At 32.3% G+C, this 18,932-nt stretch overlaps 2 protein-coding genes across 4 annotated transcripts in view; both read left to right on the forward strand.

Annotated features, from left to right (window-relative positions):
- Positions 1 to 3,228: 3,228 nt before the first annotated feature.
- On the forward strand, positions 3,229 to 15,614 carry LOC148623847 (tetraspanin-18-like). Of its 2 annotated transcripts, none has more exons than XM_088566065.1 (7): positions 3,229 to 3,327; positions 6,382 to 6,618; positions 8,909 to 8,983; positions 9,889 to 9,996; positions 10,496 to 10,717; positions 11,164 to 11,247; positions 12,076 to 15,614. In XM_088566065.1, the coding sequence occupies exons 1-7, from the start codon at positions 3,259 to 3,261 to the stop codon at positions 12,142 to 12,144; spliced, it is 864 nt and encodes a 287-aa protein (XP_088422191.1). In that variant the 5' UTR covers positions 3,229 to 3,258; the 3' UTR covers positions 12,145 to 15,614. The 2 variants fall into 2 exon arrangements, with proteins under 2 accessions (XP_088422191.1, XP_088422189.1); XM_088566063.1 differs by having other exon boundaries at positions 3,232 to 3,707.
- Positions 15,615 to 15,764: 150 nt separating this feature from the next.
- Positions 15,765 to 18,932, forward strand: part of LOC148623848 (spectrin beta chain-like) — an 89,822-nt gene continuing 86,654 nt past the window's right edge. For both annotated transcript variants that reach the window (XM_088566051.1, XM_088566053.1), the window contains exon 1: positions 15,765 to 18,028. The gene's annotated coding sequence lies outside the window, so the exon portion shown is untranslated. The remainder of the gene's footprint in view (positions 18,029 to 18,932) is intronic.

Below are 18,932 nucleotides of genomic sequence, written 5' to 3' on the forward strand. Positions count from 1 at the left end.
TAGTATAAATTTTTATAGCAGTATATGTTATCATAAGTACATACTTTAGGTTATTCTTGTTCCAACACAAACTTATTTATTGCAGTTGCATATATTGAAGATATTTGTGTAACATGACAGTATTACATGCAAGGCAGTAGTATACCCCAATGCTGCATCTGCTATAAATATACAGTGTATTTTAAATGCATTTTAAATAATCTTTCCAATGGTTGTACTCGGGGCGGATCCAGGATTTGAGTTTGGGGAGGGGACGTTAATTGAATTAAATGCCATACAAAGCGAGGCAAAAATATTATGGGATAAAGCTTGTGAAATTTTTTTTCTTACTACTTTAGGGGGGCCTACGCCCGGCACGCCTGTCCTTGGATCCGCGCCTGGTACTTTTACTTCGGAAAAATGTAATCTTATGGGTCTTAGTGCTACTTTTGTGGTCATAGGCACTAAGACCGGCCTTTGAGGTGTTAATACGTACCCGTTATCTTATAAACTATATCAAATATATTATGAACAAATTTAAATAAAAAATCTCATATCTTTTATAAGATGTCACATGGACTTTATAATATGCCACAAATAGTTTATATATGATATCTAGTAAAAAATAGAAGATATCTACTAACTCAGATATCTGCAAATTGGAATAAATATAGATACGGCGTGCTGTAAGGAAGTGCATATAAGATTGATTGATTAATTATTAAGGTTTTTAACGCCCGAACAGCAATATTTCAGCTGTAATTAGGCGATGAACACGAAATGGTTGATAAAATGAACATGAGATGATGATGAAATGAAAAATGGGATGGGACACAAGGATAATGGGGTCGACAAATTTTTGATTGCCACTGGAAATAGGGTGCTGTGGGTAGGGTCGAGCAATTAAGCCTCCTGTGGCGGAGCCCAATGGTTCCTACTCCGATAGAATACCACAGTAGGGTTTTTTAAAGTGCGAGGTACGTGGCATTTTTCCCCAACACGTTGCACCACTATGGTTTGCGGTCAGGTTTTCCGTATTATGGCCTGACGATCCCAGCATGAAGCATGCAAATAAAATTCTTTTTATCCATGGAATTTTTAAATAAATATTCAGTAATTAGACTATATGAGGAGATTTTAATTAAAATTTTATATGAAAATATAGGTTTACAAATAAATACAATTTTTGTTTACATAAGTAGAAGAGTTATAATTTCCCATACAAAACATAAATTATTTTATCTAAATGAAACGTTTTACGGAACCAAAATTGGATTTAAAATAATCTAGGATTTACATATAGCATCCATATTTAAATCCTTGAAAGAGTAATCAAGGGAAGCAAGGTTATAGCGATAATCAAAAGAATGTAATCCAGGGACAAAGACCACACATGGAAAACAGACATACACAACAAAGAACATAAAGTAACTAAAATCGTACGTACAAAGTAACAAAAGCAAATGAGCAACTCGGACTCCACTAAAAACTGGGAGCATGGACCAGGTGCATCGGTAGCGTAAGCGTCCTCTGCTTTTCTAGAAACACCCGCCGAGTTGCTCATAAAAAGTCAAGTCCGGGGTAGACAAACTAGGAAAAGAAAACTATGACCCGCTGAATAAATCAGTTTTCATGGTGCAGATGGATACACCATAACGATCCACGAGTTCATGATGACGACCATAAAACTTCAGTAGTGATGACTTCAATCTTGTAGCAACATAACCCTGTTCCAGAAGCCTATTTGTTAGAGTTAGCGCGATACAAAAAGTCTGCGTAGTTTCGGCAAGCTCTGGCATAACGTATGAGTTGTGATATGAACACTCCATACACAGGTGCTGAAGGGATGTTGCCACAGATGAAAGGAAAGTTGACAATGCTGAATGAAAAGTCATCACGTTTGTCGTGATGTTTGGTCAGTAGTTTTCCGTTACCATCGATTTCTAAGTGTAGGTCAAGATATGAGGCTGACTTCCCAGTGTCTGTAGTATCCTTTATCTCAAGTTCTTTTGGGTAGATGCGATGTATCAAATCCCTGAAATTAGGATTTTTAAAGATAACACGTCATCTATATAGCGGAAACTGAGATTGAAGGATCTAGCCAAACGATATTCTTTCTTTCTGATCAGATCAGATATAAAGTCAATCTCATAAGAGTGAAGGAATAGGTCAGCATGTAAAGGAGCACAATTTGTTCCCATTGGAATGCCGACCGTTTGTTGAAAAACACGTCCACCACACTGGACAAATATGTTGTCGATTAAAAATTCCAGCAGTTTGTAAACATCTTCCTCTGAACATTTGGAAGATGATTTGGAATTATTTCTTACAAAGCATGAGGAATCTCTACCAAGAACTATATATTTGCATCTAGGTGTACCATCTTTTTTGGAAAAACAACGATGTATAATGTTTTTAAGTCGGGATTTTAACTGAGTATGGGGAATCGAAGTATACAGTGTTGAAAAATCATAGGTTTTAATGCTATTATATTCAGATAATAGTCTTGAACTGATTGTCTCCAAGAGAGAGTAACAAGTGTTGTGGTAGGACTGCAGACCCTCTTAGACAGTTGCGAGTATAGAAGTTAAACGTTTTGAAAGAGGTTTGGTGGTACATTTTGCAGATCCAGCTATGAAACGTTGTTAATATAGATTATTGTGGAGTTTAGGAATCCCGTACATAGACGGTAAATCACAACCATCGTCCTTGGTAGAGAGACCAAAATAACGAAATAACCAAGTCATTAAGTTTTGAAAATTGAGATTCTAATCATAAAATTGACGATCGTTTATTTAGTTGTTTATTTGGCATTTGATGATTTGACACTTGATGATATGCAAATTAATGAATATGACATCATCCATGAGACTGGCGGACTCTCTGACACTCGGACCAGCACCGAGCGTGCATATTAGACCGGGGATGCATGACTTCTGTTTGGCTTTTTTAAAAGGAGTGACCAGTCCCCGGTGAGAGTTCACAAAAGAAAACTATAAACACTATTTCAGTCCCTGTTATAGGTTAGATGTCACTGAACCAAATAAAAATTATGTCCTGTTCTGGTAAGGAGTGGCCTAAAAAATATAAAATAACACTTAGTCGGAACTACTCAGACTTTACCCTTGTACATTGTAGACTTTATTTGGTGCGTTATTTTTAGCGGAAATGTCCGTGTAGTTCCGATTGTATCAGGAAGTGGAAAAGAAGTCGTGTGTACTATATATAGATCATTTATTTACAATCGCCATTGTATTTTATTGCGACAAAAAAAAAGACATGGGAGAAATCGGTACATGTGGTAGAATAGGACAAATTGTTCTCGTCATTATCAATGTAATATTTGGGGTGAGTGATTTATTAACCACGACAACGTTCAAATTTATTTCAGTAATTTTGTCATAACATGAAATGTTTCTTCCTTTATAAAATATTTTCCTATCCTTTTTTAAGTGACGATGATCATGCGTCATAATGAAAAAAAATGGAAATTCGGCTTTCACCGATAATATACTGTTTATATTATTTAACCGTTGCACGTATAGATTTACTTTTGTCAACCTTCCAATTCCCCATAATGGCATAATCACACTTTTACAGTTTTAGTGAAAAAGCTAAGTGAAATGTTCGCAGGAAAAAAGGTCATAATCGCTAAATTTAACTTTGTTCATGTATTAAGACATAAGATTAGTTTCATTATTGAATGTGGATTTGAAATTAAATCAGTTGTAAGTTAATGTGAATTTTAGAATCTGAAATGCTTTGTTAATTAGTTTGCTACACCCAAGAAAAGAACATTTTGTGATGCACTGTTGGGTAGGACTTACTATGTATGTCTGTCTTCTCATGTTTTGTTAGCACAATCTCTCCTAAACTACATCACCAAAATCAACTTTTTATTTTTGTTCTGAAAATTTTTTTTTGAATTTAAAATTTTGTGTGATATACTGTTATACATTTGTAGGGTCCAAATCAGTTGTTGTGTCCATAATGAATTGAAATTTCCTATGCTTAAGTGTGTCAAAAACTAATATTGTGTTCACACTTGCCCCAACTGCTCATGCTGTGTTCTGTGAATCTTTTCATTAATTTTTTTGTTGGTTGTAAACTCTTAAGTTGAATCAAAAGTAAAGTATATTGATGAACAGCTAAATGGAGTGTAGTTTTATACCCTGCATCACAAAGTTACATTAATATCAAAGGATCTCTTTCAAACTTTATGCAGTTACTGAGTATCAAGTTCAAATTAATTTGATTGGCTAGGTCCATTCAACTTGTTAAACATTTCCCATTAAATGAACTTTATGGTAAAAATGAAGAAACACTTTTCTAAGTGTTACTCAGACATCTGATCGATTACTCAGATCAGTATGATTCCAACAGCTTTTTGTGCTTATGTCATATGTATGTTATTCAGTGTATTATGCAATTCCGTAGAGTTTCTGCAAACACATAGCAAAGACACGCCTTTTCAATAAAAAAAAATTGGCTAATAAGCAGCCTAATAGCAACAGCACAGTTTTACAATGTATATAGATTAGATTATGGCAAATGACATCTACCTCTGATGTACACTCTTAAAAGTCTTTGATTGAAACAAACAGTTGGGCTTATAAATCCATGCTAAGATCTTACTTAGAATTCTGCTAAGAGGAATCCAAAACAAAATTAAGCAAGTTCAATTAAGGCTATGTGAGCTATTGCCATCACTTCGCGTCCGTTGTCCTCAACAATTTGTCAAAACTCTTTTCCTCTTTTCGCATTTATCTCAAAACCATTTGGTTTAGCCAAATTCTGATATGGGTAAAAGTGTTCAGGATTATGAGATCTATCTGTAGTCCAATTTTTGTATTAATCTGTTAAGCCATGTTGAAGTTATTGCTCTTTTCCGAGGATTTTTTTGCTAGTTTTGATGTTATTTCTTCCCTAAATCTTCTTCTCTGACCACTACTTGACCAATTGGAACCAAACTTGGTATGAATGCTCCTTGGGGTATCCTGCATAGAACTGATTTGGGGATTTATGATCCATCAAAGACCATTGCTGCCATTACTGTAAATAGAACATAGGAATCATATTATATCTCCAAACTGTTAGGTGTAGTGAAATTCTTTCAGTTGCTGAAATGATACTCATTATAAGGCCTACAAAAGTCTCCAAGGATTAAACTTGTCGGACAAATCCTTTTAAGAGTTATTGCCCTTGTAAGGTGAAAAATTACAATTTTTTTACAGTTTTCAGCCTTTATCTTGAAAATTATGATAGACAGAAAATAACTTTCAATAGCTGAAATGATCCTTATATATAAAAGTTATGATAAGTCCTACCAAAGTCTTTATGAGTCAAAATTGTTGGACAACTCCTTGTTAAATTTATTGCCCGTGAAAGGCAAAATTTAACCAGGTGAGGGATTCAAGCTCCTAGGAGCCTCTTGTTTCCTCAGTCAGTAGTTTTATGGAAGTCACTGTTAATTACAAATGTAAATGCTGGGTCACTAGATCAGTTTAAACAGCTGATCCTTGCTCAGAACATCTTAATTTAGTCATTAGCTATCTTGTGTAACTTTGTAATTGTGTTTATTGTGCACCTTTTTGTTTTTCATTTAGTCTAGTCACTAATTTCAGTTAACTTTTTAACCAAATTTATCAACTGTTATCACTGCCCTAACAAGTAGTCATCAATGTTGTGATGGATTTTAGTATGATGTACATGTAGATGAAGACACTGACTTGCATGTATACAAATAACTATACACGTCCAAATAATTATGCAGTCACGAGAGACTAGTTTTATTTTCTTTTTTTGCCTCCAGTCCCTGTATCAGAAAAAACGTAATGCCTCAACAAATGTCATGATTATCTGAACTAATGCCACAGGAGCTCTACGACGGATGCTTCTGATCGTAATATTAATTCAAGAGGTTCATACAGGAGGCTAAATTGCCCGACCCTACCCACCTCTTCCTATTTCCAGTGGCATTCAATATTTGTCGACCCCATTGTCCATGTGTCCCATCCCTTTTTCATTTCATCATCATTTCATATTCATTTGATCATCAATTTCATGTTCATTGTCTGAATATAGCTGAAATATTGCTGCTCGGACGTTAAACCCCAACAAACAAACAAACATCTGCAGCTGTTATGTTATGCTGGTGCTCTGGCCAGAACATTTTTGTTGTCAGAAATTTTCAACAGTATGAAGGGTGTGTAATTCTGTAATTACATTCATTCAGTGACAAAATTACTATCCAAATGAAATGATTGGTCAACTTTGGTTATACACATGTAGTTAGTACATCTGTATTTGCCCCAATTGTTCAAGGTTTGACATAAATGCAGTATTAATAAGCTGTATCCCTGAAATCATACTATTTATTTCTTTTTTTTTGTCTTATTTTAGGTGCTGGGACTAGCCATTCTTGTTGCAGGAGCTCTGCTAAAGTTTAAAGAAAATTTAGTGAATGGTTATGTTGAAGACTTCCTGAAACAGGTCCGATTGGAACACTTACAAACTGATTTGGCCTCAATAATAACAACAGTTGCCATTGTTTGTATCTGTGTGGGAGTTTTCATCTTTCTTCTGTCTATGTTTGGCTGTTGTGGTGCTTGCTGCCAACAGAGAATTCTACTGACCAGTGTAAGATGATGTTTGATGTAGTGTGTTATATGGTTTTTTGCAAACTTTCTGCCAATACACATGAACATAAACTTGAGAATGCTATTAAGGATTAAATTACTCTGTCTGTGTGGTTGTCTGTCGGTCTGTTGTCCATTCATCTGTTCACATTTCTTCTTAACTTAATTCCTCCTAAAGCAATCAAGAAATTTTGATGAAATAGGATAGGAAGGTGGGTACCATATTGTATGTATATGAGCACAAAAGAATTTATTTACTGTCAGAGGGCTCAAAAAGGGAGATAATCCAACTAAAGGGTTTAACATGTTAAAACCTCATAAGCACAACTATTTCTTAACCACTGAAAGGATTTTGATTTCTCTGAAATTTCACAACAAGGTGCTATACTACTAAAGGAAGACTGAGATTTCTTTTTGTGGTTGTGACTTGAAATTATGACTGAGCCAAAAAGAGGCTAGAAGCAAGCATTTTCCTGATATCTGGATAATAACTTGAGGAAAATTAATGTACCTCTTTTTGTACCACAAGTTGCCATACAACAAAAGAAAAGTTTAGATTGATTTTGGGGTTTGAGTCTTGAACCAATAAGGATTTTTGGGGCCAAAAACTGGCCAGAAACAAACAATTTCCTGATGTCTAGATAATTACTTGATTTAGGTTAAATTTTAATTTGGTGTCAAGTATTTTTTTGCAGCCAAAGCTGTATCAGTCTTGAATGATGTGACCATACTCTTCAGTGTTCAACCTTTGTGGTCATATCCACTTTATCTTGTGTCTTCTTTTATGTGGATGGGGACTAGGTATCAGATTTCAAAAACTAGCTTACCTTGATAAAATTTCGTGAAACTTGAAGAGATAAAAGTTAATTGACATAGGAAAACTCCTGTTTGTTTTGAGTTTACTAAAAAAGGTTAAAAATAACCGACATCAGTTGTTAAACAACAGATTTATATATATAAAAAAAGGTATCAGAGTAATTAATCATACCTCCCCTGCAAACATAGTTTGGAGGAATATATTTAAATCACTCTGTCTGTTAGTCATGCTGTCTGTCTGTCAGTCCGTCTATCTGTCTGTCTACATTACTTGAAAGTAAAATTCCTCCTAAACTACTTAGGATTTTGATAAAATTTTGTATTTGGGTTGGGTATCATATGTAGATGTGCATGAACAAAGACAGACAATCCAAATCTTTGGTTTTTCATGGTAAAATCTCCTCCAGGTCTCTTGAAGGAATATAATTACTGCTGGTAGAATGCAAAAAGGAGATAATCTGAATTAAGAGTTTTACCTGTTTAAACATCATAAGCACAACTCTTCCTAAATGACTCAAGGGATTTTGATGAAATTTTATATGAAGCTTGAGTATCATATATAGATGTGCATATATGAATATAATTACTGGCAGAGGAGTCCAGAGGGAGATAATCCAAATTATGGGTTTTACATGTTGAAACATCGTAAGTGCAACTCCTCCTGAATGGTTCAAGGTATTTTGATGAAATTATATATAAAGTCTTGGTATCATATGTAGATGTGCATGAAGGAATATTATTACTATTAGAGAACTTCAAAGAGAGACAATCCAAATTAAGAGTTTTTTTTCATGGTAAAACTTTTTAGATGCAGCTTTTCCCAAACCAAAAGAGTTTTTTTTTCATGGTAAAACTTTGTAGATGCAGCTTCTCCCAAAGCACGCAAGGGATTTTGATGTAATTTTACAGGAAGGTTGGATATCATATGTAGATGTGCTAGAAGAAATATTTCTCACTGTCGGTGAACTCCAAAGGGAGATAATCCAAATTAAGAGTTTTACATGTTAAAACTATGTAAGCCCACGTTTGTCCTAATCGCTTAAAGGAATTTGATTAAATTTTATATGAATGTTGGATATCACATGATGCATAGATGTGCATGAATGAATATAAGTACTGTTGGATGATGCCATGAGGAGATAATTCAACAAGTGTTTTACATTTAAGTTCCTTTGAAGTGGGAGGTTAGTTTCTTTGTGAGCTTACTCACAGTATTTCTAGTTTAATTTGCTTTAATACTTGCGCATTTTTATGAAACATGCAAATAAAAGTTATTGACAAATTGTTAGTCAAAAGTTGAATTAAGTCCAAAATCAAAAACTTTTATAAAGTTGCTTGCAATTTTTTTTAGAAAAGATGGACAATTTTTCTATAGATTATATATATCACAATATTGTATATCTAGTCTTTCCTTAGCTTTTTCAGAAAAGTAAAGTATTGATTTATTCATTGTTTAGAAATTTTATTTATTTCAGTATGCTATAGTGGTGGTAATAATAATAGGAGCTCAAATTGCTGCTATTGTTTTGACATTCCAATATAAAGATGAGGTAGGTCTTGTTTACAACTTATAACAGAAAGGAAAGCCCATCCCCCCCAAAAAAAAAAAAGATAGAAAGAAAGCAAAACAGCTACAATAACAACCATGATAATGTAAAGAGTAATTGAAATATCAAATATAGTATTGGATGATGTCAGAAACTAAAGTTCTAAGATATTATTTTAAAATGATATTAAACATTTATCTTCGGTGTTTTTTACAGATGTACAATTAAATCCATGTTAACTTTTTAAAATCCTTCAGTACGTCAGGCACAAACAAGATCACTTTCATTAAAAAAAATTCCAAAACGATGACAAAACTAGCACTGAAACACAAGTTTTTTTAAACAAATTTCTTGTACCAATATTCTACAGAAAATCAATGGGGTTTAATAAGGTAAGGAAGAACCCCCTTCTAAACTATGAAATAGATGATAATCATTGCTTAATATCTTAAATTTTATATCTCAAATGTGCACTGGGTTAGTGCCTCAACAATTGTTCAATAAATTTTGATGACTATAGGAAAGGTAGACATATAGTGGTGTGCTTGAAGGGAGATATTTACTGTTGGGTGACTTCAAGGAGTGATATACTATAAGGTTTAACATGTTTAAAGACAAACATAAGAGAGACAATCAAAATACAAAAATTATAGCTTGCCAAATTTTCATCCTAAAAGCTTAGAGTATCTTCCCATAGGTATTATGCTCCTATTTAAAATTTTAAGCTGTAAAAACCTGCAAGAATACCCCACTTAACAATACTTTTACAGTATTTAAAAATATAGTTGTTACCCATATTAAAAGATTACTGGTAGGTATGACTTACTGTAAATATTTCTAGAAAAGAATATTTCAGAAAGAATAAAAATTGTTTTAATTAACTTACTTTTGTTATATATAAAATTAAGTGGCAGGGAACAGTGAAGACAGAGATGAAGGAAGTTATCAAAAACAATTATAATGGAGACAATGGAACTGATATTGTCACAATGGGAATTAATGCAGCATTCATGGAGGTAGGACACTTTAATAATTGTGTCAAGACTCATGCTAGTATATACAAATGTATGTTATACAAATACTATTGTCATATCATTACTCTTGTTACTGACATTATTTAGACCTAAATCATACACAAACTAGTAAGGAATGACTTTATATATGTGTGTGTGTGTGTGTGTGTGAAAGGTCAGTATCACTTGCTCTTCCAAAATAAAAAAAAAGCATCACCCCAGTTTTTTAGTTCGTATTTTGCGTTGGTCTAGCTGTATGTTCATTATGTTTTCACAAGTCTTCAAAACTCATGAAAAAATACAATAATCCATACATGTAAGTGTATTTCCTTTTTTGAATGATTCTTTGTAGTCTCACAATTTACTTAGTTTGTATTTGAGAATATGATGTTCATGTCATAGAAATTGATTTGAAGGAATAACCATGATTGTCAAATAAAATTTCAAAGTACCTCATCTTTATTTCATTGTGTTGTAATTCATGTTATTTTTTTTTTGTTAGTTTAAGTGTTGTGGTGTAGATAACTACACAGATGTAAAGGCAGCTTCAGGTTGGGTCAGAACCTACACTGTTAATGGCCAAAAAGTCACATTCGAGGCTCCATACTTTTGTTGTAAGAATATTAAGACAGATACACCAAAGGTAGACTCTGGGCTGTTCACATCAGTAAATCAGACTGAGTGTGCAACAAAACCAACTGATGCTAACTCTAACTTCAAAAGGGTAAGATTTATATACCAGATATATTGCCTAAATAGTCATACAACACTATACTATATGATCTGTAATTGAACTGAATTTTGTAGTTAAAATTTCAAATTATGAGACTTAACAATTACTTCATGGACTGTCAGTTGGAACTGTTTGTCACAACAAACCTCTGTATAAGTGAAGTGACCTATTAATAGCAGATTTTAATGTCCAATCTTATTTCAAAAAGTCTTCTAAAGGGAAGAATTTTTTTTATTTGTGTAGTGAGGGAGTACTAGGATAAAATTTGAAGTAGAAGAACTGACAAAGATTTGTGTTGGAAAAAAATGGGATGAGCATTACTATAATAAGACAGACATTATTAAGAAACAAAAAATAATAATCCTAGCTAATAAATTCAAATGGTTGCCCTTAATGAAATCTACTGGTAGTATTAATGAAATTTTGTGTTTTTGTAGGGATGCTATGATTCATTTGAGGATATTATCATGAGGTACAATGGTATCTACATTGGAGTTGGAGTAACTTTATTATTGTTAGAGGTAAACTTTGTACACTTCTAATGCTAAAAATTAAAATTGCTGTAGTTTCAATATTATTCCTGGGGTACCAATTTTCAATATTTTCATGTGTAGTCTGACACAATGAAATTAAACCAGCAATCTCTCTTGGAATGAATTTTAATTGGGATAGGTCAGATGCTCAATCCTGGTATCTTTCTAATATTATGAGGACATATTGAGCAATCAACATCCTGTCACCCCTTGATTTTTCAGTTACACTGCAGATCTGTGATTAGCTTTAGAGAGCCTTTGGGATATCTGAATTAGCCTCTGGATATCTGATATTCTGTAATGTCTGTTATTCTACTTGAAGAAGAATATAAGAGTGATATTTAGCATACTCAGGTTTATCTAACTTTTGGTTCTTAATATTTGTTGTAAAACTTTTGGTTCTTAATGAATGTTTGTTGTAAAATGAATTTTACCATTTCCTGTTTTAAACAATAGAGAAGCAATAACCCCCATATTGCTTTTGATAATGTGTTTGCCCCAAGGAAGCATAGTTTACTTTTATTGCATTACCATATTAGGTTCTTTCAACTCTGTCTCCGTACCAATTTTCAGGTTATTAGCCACTAACATTTCAGATATACTGCCATGTCCAAGATCAATAATTTATGCTATTTCTATGGAATTGTTTTTATTTCTTTGAATATGCACATTCACTCAAGGTTTATTAATCTACATGTAACATAAGTCATCTCAGAGAAAATCATTGGACAAACATTTTTGGTAGGAACAATAATGTTAAGTTGCCTGATATTGTCTGAAATGATATTATCATTAGTAATTATACATGTTTTATAGGTATTCTGTGTGGTTTTTGCCTGTTACATTTGCTGCAAAGCTGGTAGACAAGATGGAAAACTTGTGTAATCATGTTGTCAGCTACAGTCAAGTACAATCAACTTTATTCAGTGCAAAGGAAGTTGGAAGACTTTGAACTTTGATTGAACGAAATGATTAAGTTAGACTTTGTACTTATTAAAGATTATTGAGAGAGTTTTATATTCATGTTTCAGTATAGTAGATCTAGAAAAATTAAAAGGTATTTTTTATGAATGATATGTAGAAAAAATCACAGGTTGATACCATTTGTTTTATAATTTTGAGTTTTATTAATAAATATCAAGATAAGATTTTAGCCATTCCAAATGATTAGTGTGTAAATTATACTTATTTTAATAAATACAAATATTTTGTTGTTCTTTTCATAAGACAAACTCAGGTACTGTTGTTATGATGTATTACGAATTTATTCATTTGTATAAACTAGGCAGTTCACAGTAAAATTCTTAGTGTTTTATGAAATATTTTTTTAAGACTTTAAGGGTAATTATTATTGAACAATAATAAATAATTTAGATATGGTCACAAGTACTGAAGAACTTCTTAATCAAATGAATTTTAGTAACTTTAACATGCAGTTCATATAGGTAGTTATTGAACAGTAATCTGGTAGTCAATAGGGCTTATCCTAGTTTTCTCAAAAAGGGGGGGGGCTGTAGTTTTTATAGTGTGCAAAATACATGTAATAAAGCTAATTGCACAAGCAAAATTTATTAATTCCAAGCTATGTAATATATACATTTTTCTAAGCTTTCTTATGTATTTTAAAAAATTATAAACAATTAATAATATAAATACATTTTCGACTGCCTGGAATTTACAAATACAAATATATAGTGCTTTATGCTATAATCTTTTACATAAAATTTGCTTAACAGATTGTTTTTATTGCTGAACCATGATTTTACTTCATACATGTATTACTTATTTGTCTGAAATCACAAAATTGCTAAAAATCAATACATGGAATGACTTCTTGTCAGTTTATACTTCACTATATTTTTTGTGTTCAGAAAATTATCTAGATACTGAATGACACACCACTGATTATGCAGTGATGTTGAGCTGAGATTGTGAAGTTAGTGGTCACTATTTTTTCTTAACTGCTTGTTTCCTGCTAACCTACCTTCTCTAGTTTTTTGTGCCTACCCTAAGCATTTTATGGCCATTTTTGCTTGAGCACCATTAAAGTCTAGGTCGTTTCCCCATGAACTCAATGTAAATTTTTTGATAATTAAAGTTTCACTACTACCTACCCTATTTCTTTCTCACTGGTAGCAGGAAACAAGACCATAATTTGTTCAGGTCTCATATCAGTTCACATTTGATGGAAGCGTATGAATAGCTACTCCAGAAATTTACATGTATAATTCACAATCAACATAATATTAGTAGTGTTATATGCTGTAGAAACAATGCTTTTAAGTTATTCTTTTTAACTTATGTGTATGTGTAGTGTGCATCAAAACTTACTTTTGTCATCTTGTCTGCAAAAGTATAATATTATGGTAAGCCATGCAGTTTTACTTATTTCTTTTACAGAATATTAACCACATATAAACTTGCATACATGTATGTTCACATACAAGATTTTTACAAATTCCTACAAATGAGGATGTTTGTTTCCAAGTACAGATCCAAAAATTCATATAGATTGTTTTGATTATTGTTTTGTTGTTTAGTGTAAAAAGTGATATATTGACTGAACTATCAGTAAAAATATAAATTAAGGAATTAAGGCCACATACATGTAAAAGGCGAGAGAGGTGTTTGTATATTCTTATGTGTAGCTACTAGCTTGACAGCATTTAACTCCGGATGTTCTCTTCTGATAGCTTGTAGTTTTTCTATTAACTATACATGATAGCTTAATGGCCTAAGATTTTTTTCTATTGATATATTTTTGAAGGGGTTGGTAGCATTCTTCCATTAATATTTTGGGCAGTTAATATTTTGAAGGATATTAAAAAAATCAGTTTCTTTGATATACAAGTTGTATGTAGTTTACCTAGCATTATAGATATACATGTTATGACTTTTTTTTTAACTAGTTACGGCTATTTTCTTATTTTTTCATTGAGCTTTAACTTTGTGTATTGTTATTGTTATCATTCAGTAATCATGCTTATAGTAGTCCCATTAACTTATGTTCACTGCTGTTCATTGCCTAATCAGACACAATTTAGAAATGCCTATTTTTTTTAAGTGTTCCTGTTAAGTTTTTCTCACATGTTGACATAATGTTATTTTTATTTCAAATGATTTTTTTTTTTATGTGACAGCAAATGGTACGGTGTTGTCAGCATCTAAGCTTAGTTTTACGGCTAAAGTTTTGTTATGAAATGATGGAGAGAGTTGGTTGAAATTTGCTTACATGTAAATGTAACAGATTTTTGTGAAATTTCAGGATTATATTACATTAAACAGTTGCACTGAGGCCTCACAGTATGCTAGTCCCCGTTTTTTCTAGGTAATTTCCAAAAAATCAGCAAACAGTGGGAAAAAAAGATGCTTTCTTGAAACCAACTTTTGTACCAAAAAATTAACAAAATCCATTGAAAGTTCATAAACTAATTCCTCTGTGAACAATCTGTTAATGAGTGAATGAAAATCCATCACTTTCATCACAATGTTCTAAATTAAAAGGGTGATTAAGCAGATATGGTTCAATGGCAATTTATCAAAAACAAAATTAGACATAAAAATAGTATCGGGTTATATTGTTCAGATTATACAAGCATGCAAGTTCAAGCAGCAGTCTTTAAAATAACAGACAATGAGATGATTCGGGTATGTCAAAAACATACAAAATTCACTTTTATTTCCTAATCAGAAACAGTTACAGATGACCAGTATATAGAGTATATAAAATTGGCTCTCTGAAAGAGTTATCATTCATTATTTGGTTGATTTAAGTAGGAAAATATAGTTTTCTCCAAAATACAGATCTTTGTGCAGAAAGGACTATAGCTACATAAAAAATATAGCGTATATAGATCAAAAAGGTATTGTTTTTTGTTTTTTTTTTCGGTGGGATTTTCTGCTCTGTGAATCACCTTTACCATTAACAGTGTCTGAATTTTGTATAGATTGTTACTCAAATTACTTTCATACATAGTAACTTGTTTAAGTTGTTGCTGTTCTAATGATTTTTTTCTGAAAAGCTTTTTTAATACTACATGTATAATAAAATTTAATTTTATTGATTGATAGTAACATTCACACTGGGTCAAAAATTTGCTGAAATATTGTCATGTCTTAGTCTAAATTAAGAGATATATCAAGCTTGCCAGCTTGAATAATGTGTCAATTGTCATAGTTGTTCATGTTTGAGTCATGCAATACCTTTTAAATTTTTATTTGGCTGTTGTCATTTTTTACCACATAAAAATAATTGTAGTTATTTTTTTTTAAATGCACAAATTTATTGAATCTAGTATGTCTAAATCTGTAAATTGTTGTTTAAGTTAAAAGTTGTAATTAAATGAAAAAGTCGGTATTATTTTATTATGTTGAAATTTGAAGGATTGGATGTTAATGTTATTTTTTTCAAAAATCTTCTCCTCTGACACTACTTGACCAATTGAAACCAAACTTGGTATGAATGTTTCTTGGGGTATACTGCATAGAACTGATGTGGGGATTTTTGATTTGTTGAACAACATGGCCACCGTTACTAAAAATAGAACATAGGGGTCAGACAGTAGTTTTTCACATATATCTCCTAAACCATTAGGTTTATCCAAATTCTTTCAATAGCTGAAATGATCCATATTATTAGGACTACAAAAGTCTTCAGACTCCTTGTAAGAGTTATTGCCCTTGAAAGAGAAAAAATGACTTTTTTTTAATAGTTTTCAGTCAATATCTTGAAAACTATAATAGATTAAAAGAAACTTTCCATTGTTGAAAAGATATTGTGATAAGTCCTACCAAAGACTTCTTCAGTCAAAATTGTTGGACAACTTCTTTTTTAATTTATTGTCTTTGAAAGGCAAAATTCAACAAGGTGAGTGATTCAGGCTCCTGGGAGCTTCTTGTTTTTATATGAGTTTGTAGAATTTATACTGCTTATACAAATGATGGTTGAATGAATTTTGATAGACTGACCATTGAGACAATAAGATTAAAGTTACACAAATCAACAACTAACCAATAAGTAAAATATACAACAGCTTGGCAATGATTTGTATTGCTATCTTATGTTTTTCAATGGGTACTTGATAACAAATGAATTGCAGTGATAATAGAACTGTTGACTTGCAAAACAAATTTTGGTCATTCCCTCCACGGGACTCAAACTTATACTGCTTTGACATCTGTGGCAACACCATCTGCACAAAGTCCTGTGCCCTAGACCACTCAGCCAGCTAGGCAATGCCCGTGGAGGGAACAACCAAAAATTTTCTTTGCAAATTTGACAGTTCTAACATCTTTTGAAGCAAGCCTGGTGGGGAGTAAAATCTGGTGATGTAAGCAGATTTAAAACCATCAATTTTTTTTCCATAAGAAACTTCTGATTACTTGGCTAGTTCTACCAGACACTATCAAAACTATTCTAAGCAGAGAAAAGATATACGCTCCCTGCCAATAAGCATTGAAGTGCTTTCTATTCCCAACTTTAAATTATAATCCCTCACAAACTGTTCTTCTTAGCATCTGTTACACTACACTATATAATCAAAATTCTATAATACTGAGATTTAAACAAAATTTTTAAACAAAATGCATTTTGTCCTTACTCTTGATCTTTGTGGTCACAGATCAGAAGTCAGGGTCACCGAGTCAAATATTTGCACCCCAATTTACAGACCAAAGGGATGGTTATTGAAATAATTTCACATATCGACACATTTACAATGTTCTCTCCATCAATAGTCCTAAACTTGAATGGCTTCAATTTATTTATCTATTAGAACTAGAAATTAAAGAGACTTGTGACACAGCTTTCTCCCAGTCATTTTTAGACTTCACCTTGAATTTGACAACATTTTGTCTTCTTAGTACAAAAATAAATTACAAAAAAGGAGACAATTTTGATTTTAAAACTATAACTTTCCCTTTCTTGTGCAGTAATATAACAGCTTCCCCTGCATATGGTATTTACATTTCTCTAGTTATTAATGCATGTCAGAGCAAGTAGCAATTTAAGATGCCAACATTGCCTTAGAAAAATGATTTTGGACAAAGGTTATAAGACAATACATCCCATACTTGCCTAAAAAAGTTTTATTTCCGATATCCATATCTTATTCAAAACTATTTTGTTTCTGACAAAAAGTTTATTGATGATGGATTTCCGCAATGTCTACAAATTAATTTTCAATCTAGTTTTTACTTGTTACCTAGATTTTTATGAGTTAGGTAATATTTGTTATTATCTTTCATTGAAGAGTACCATAGAATTTTGACATTTAGTGATCAAGTTAGTGAAAAAAAGTTCCAATAAAGAAAAGGTTAAAGCTATCAGATTTACATGTCTATATGAGCTACTCTGTGTGTATATATTAATGCACATATATACTTATACAGACAATACTTTTTATTTATAATCACTATACATCAAATGACTGAGATACTCTTCAACAATCAATCTTTTCTCATCTCGAACTTATTAAAATATATGACTTTCTTTTTCTTAGCAATCTGCGCATATTTTTTTTAAAAGCTACTGTTTGTTCTCTGGGCCACGCCCACCAAATTGTAATCATACTTGTCACTAGATGTCGCTTTCTGGCGCACCTGTGTCAGGTATACTTCGGGTGGAAGCCATTTTTAGCACCTTATGCTTATAAACCTCCACTGAATACATGCAAATAGATTTTGTTGTCAAAATTACTGGAATTTATAAATTAGGAAAGTGAAAAATAAGCTGTGAAACGGATTATGTTTATGTAGCGTGGGAAAATTGGTAAGTGTCATACAATAACAACTTGCGACACCTATATAACTTCGGAAACTGCAAAAAAGTCTATAATAGTACTATTTAATTGCTTATTTGGAAGTAATTTCCGTACATTTAGTTAGCGACACTCATTTACTTATTTATTTTATTTGAAAGACATGTCGACTGCCTTATCAAGATATACAACAGGTGCGTCGATGTGACCTTCCGAATTTCTGAGCTCGAGTAATGTTTTAAGGTCTTAAAAAGCAAATGATCGGGCATGATATTAAAAAGTTGTGGTTAAATCCGTATTTGCGTATTTACTTTTGTACTTTTCTGAAAGGGGTATTACCGCCAAGTTTTTGAAGATGGTCTGACTGATAACCAACATCACTATGCTGTTGAATAAAGCAGTCAACACATTTACATTTATAACCTACTATAGCATCTTGGAACTGAAGGGTGAACAGTGTTCTAGGAATTTTTAAAATTATAACTTTCCATGGGAAAGTTTCGCATGAAAATTGGCATTCCAAGCTTAAAATATCACATAAAAAATTCTTTTAATTTCTATTTTCCAAGGGAAAGTAGCAGTTGAAAAATAACTTTCCCTGACCCAAATTTCACTTGCCTCAGGTGTCGGGATAGGGTAATCCTAGGACACTGATGATACAATAAGGGTTGTACTTTTTACATGTTTGTGTTCTTAAACTAACTTGTAAGGGGTATGTATGGAAGATAAAAATGTTCCAGAAAAGCATGAAAAGGCAGGACAGACATACAGTCTATAAGTCTCGTCACATGACTGCGGTTTCATGAGAATTGGTCCTTGTCTACCATTCAAATCATTAACATAGCACTGAGTCAACATTAAAAGCAAAATATCTGTGTAAAAATACTGATAAAAAATGACCAATATCTAGTTGTA

Source organism: Perna viridis, chromosome 2 (assembly GCF_037379345.1).
Source record: "Perna viridis isolate PV_CMFRI_1.1 ecotype Kerala chromosome 2, ASM3737934v1, whole genome shotgun sequence".
NCBI lineage: Eukaryota > Metazoa > Mollusca > Bivalvia > Mytilida > Mytilidae > Perna > Perna viridis.

What these genes read in the sequence shown, in the direction of transcription:
- LOC148623847 (XM_088566063.1), top strand. Translation starts at nt 3,603, where the DNA reads ATGTTCGCAGGAAAAAAGGTCATAATCGCTAAATTTAACTTTGTTCAT. An exon ending in TTAATGCAGCATTCATGGAG is followed by an intron (nt 9,997 to 10,495) that starts GTAGGACACTTT and finishes TTTTTTTGTTAG; the next exon opens with TTTAAGTGTTGTGGTGTAGA. An exon ending in TAACTTTATTATTGTTAGAG is followed by an intron (nt 11,248 to 12,075) that starts GTAAACTTTGTA and finishes CATGTTTTATAG; the next exon opens with GTATTCTGTGTGGTTTTTGC.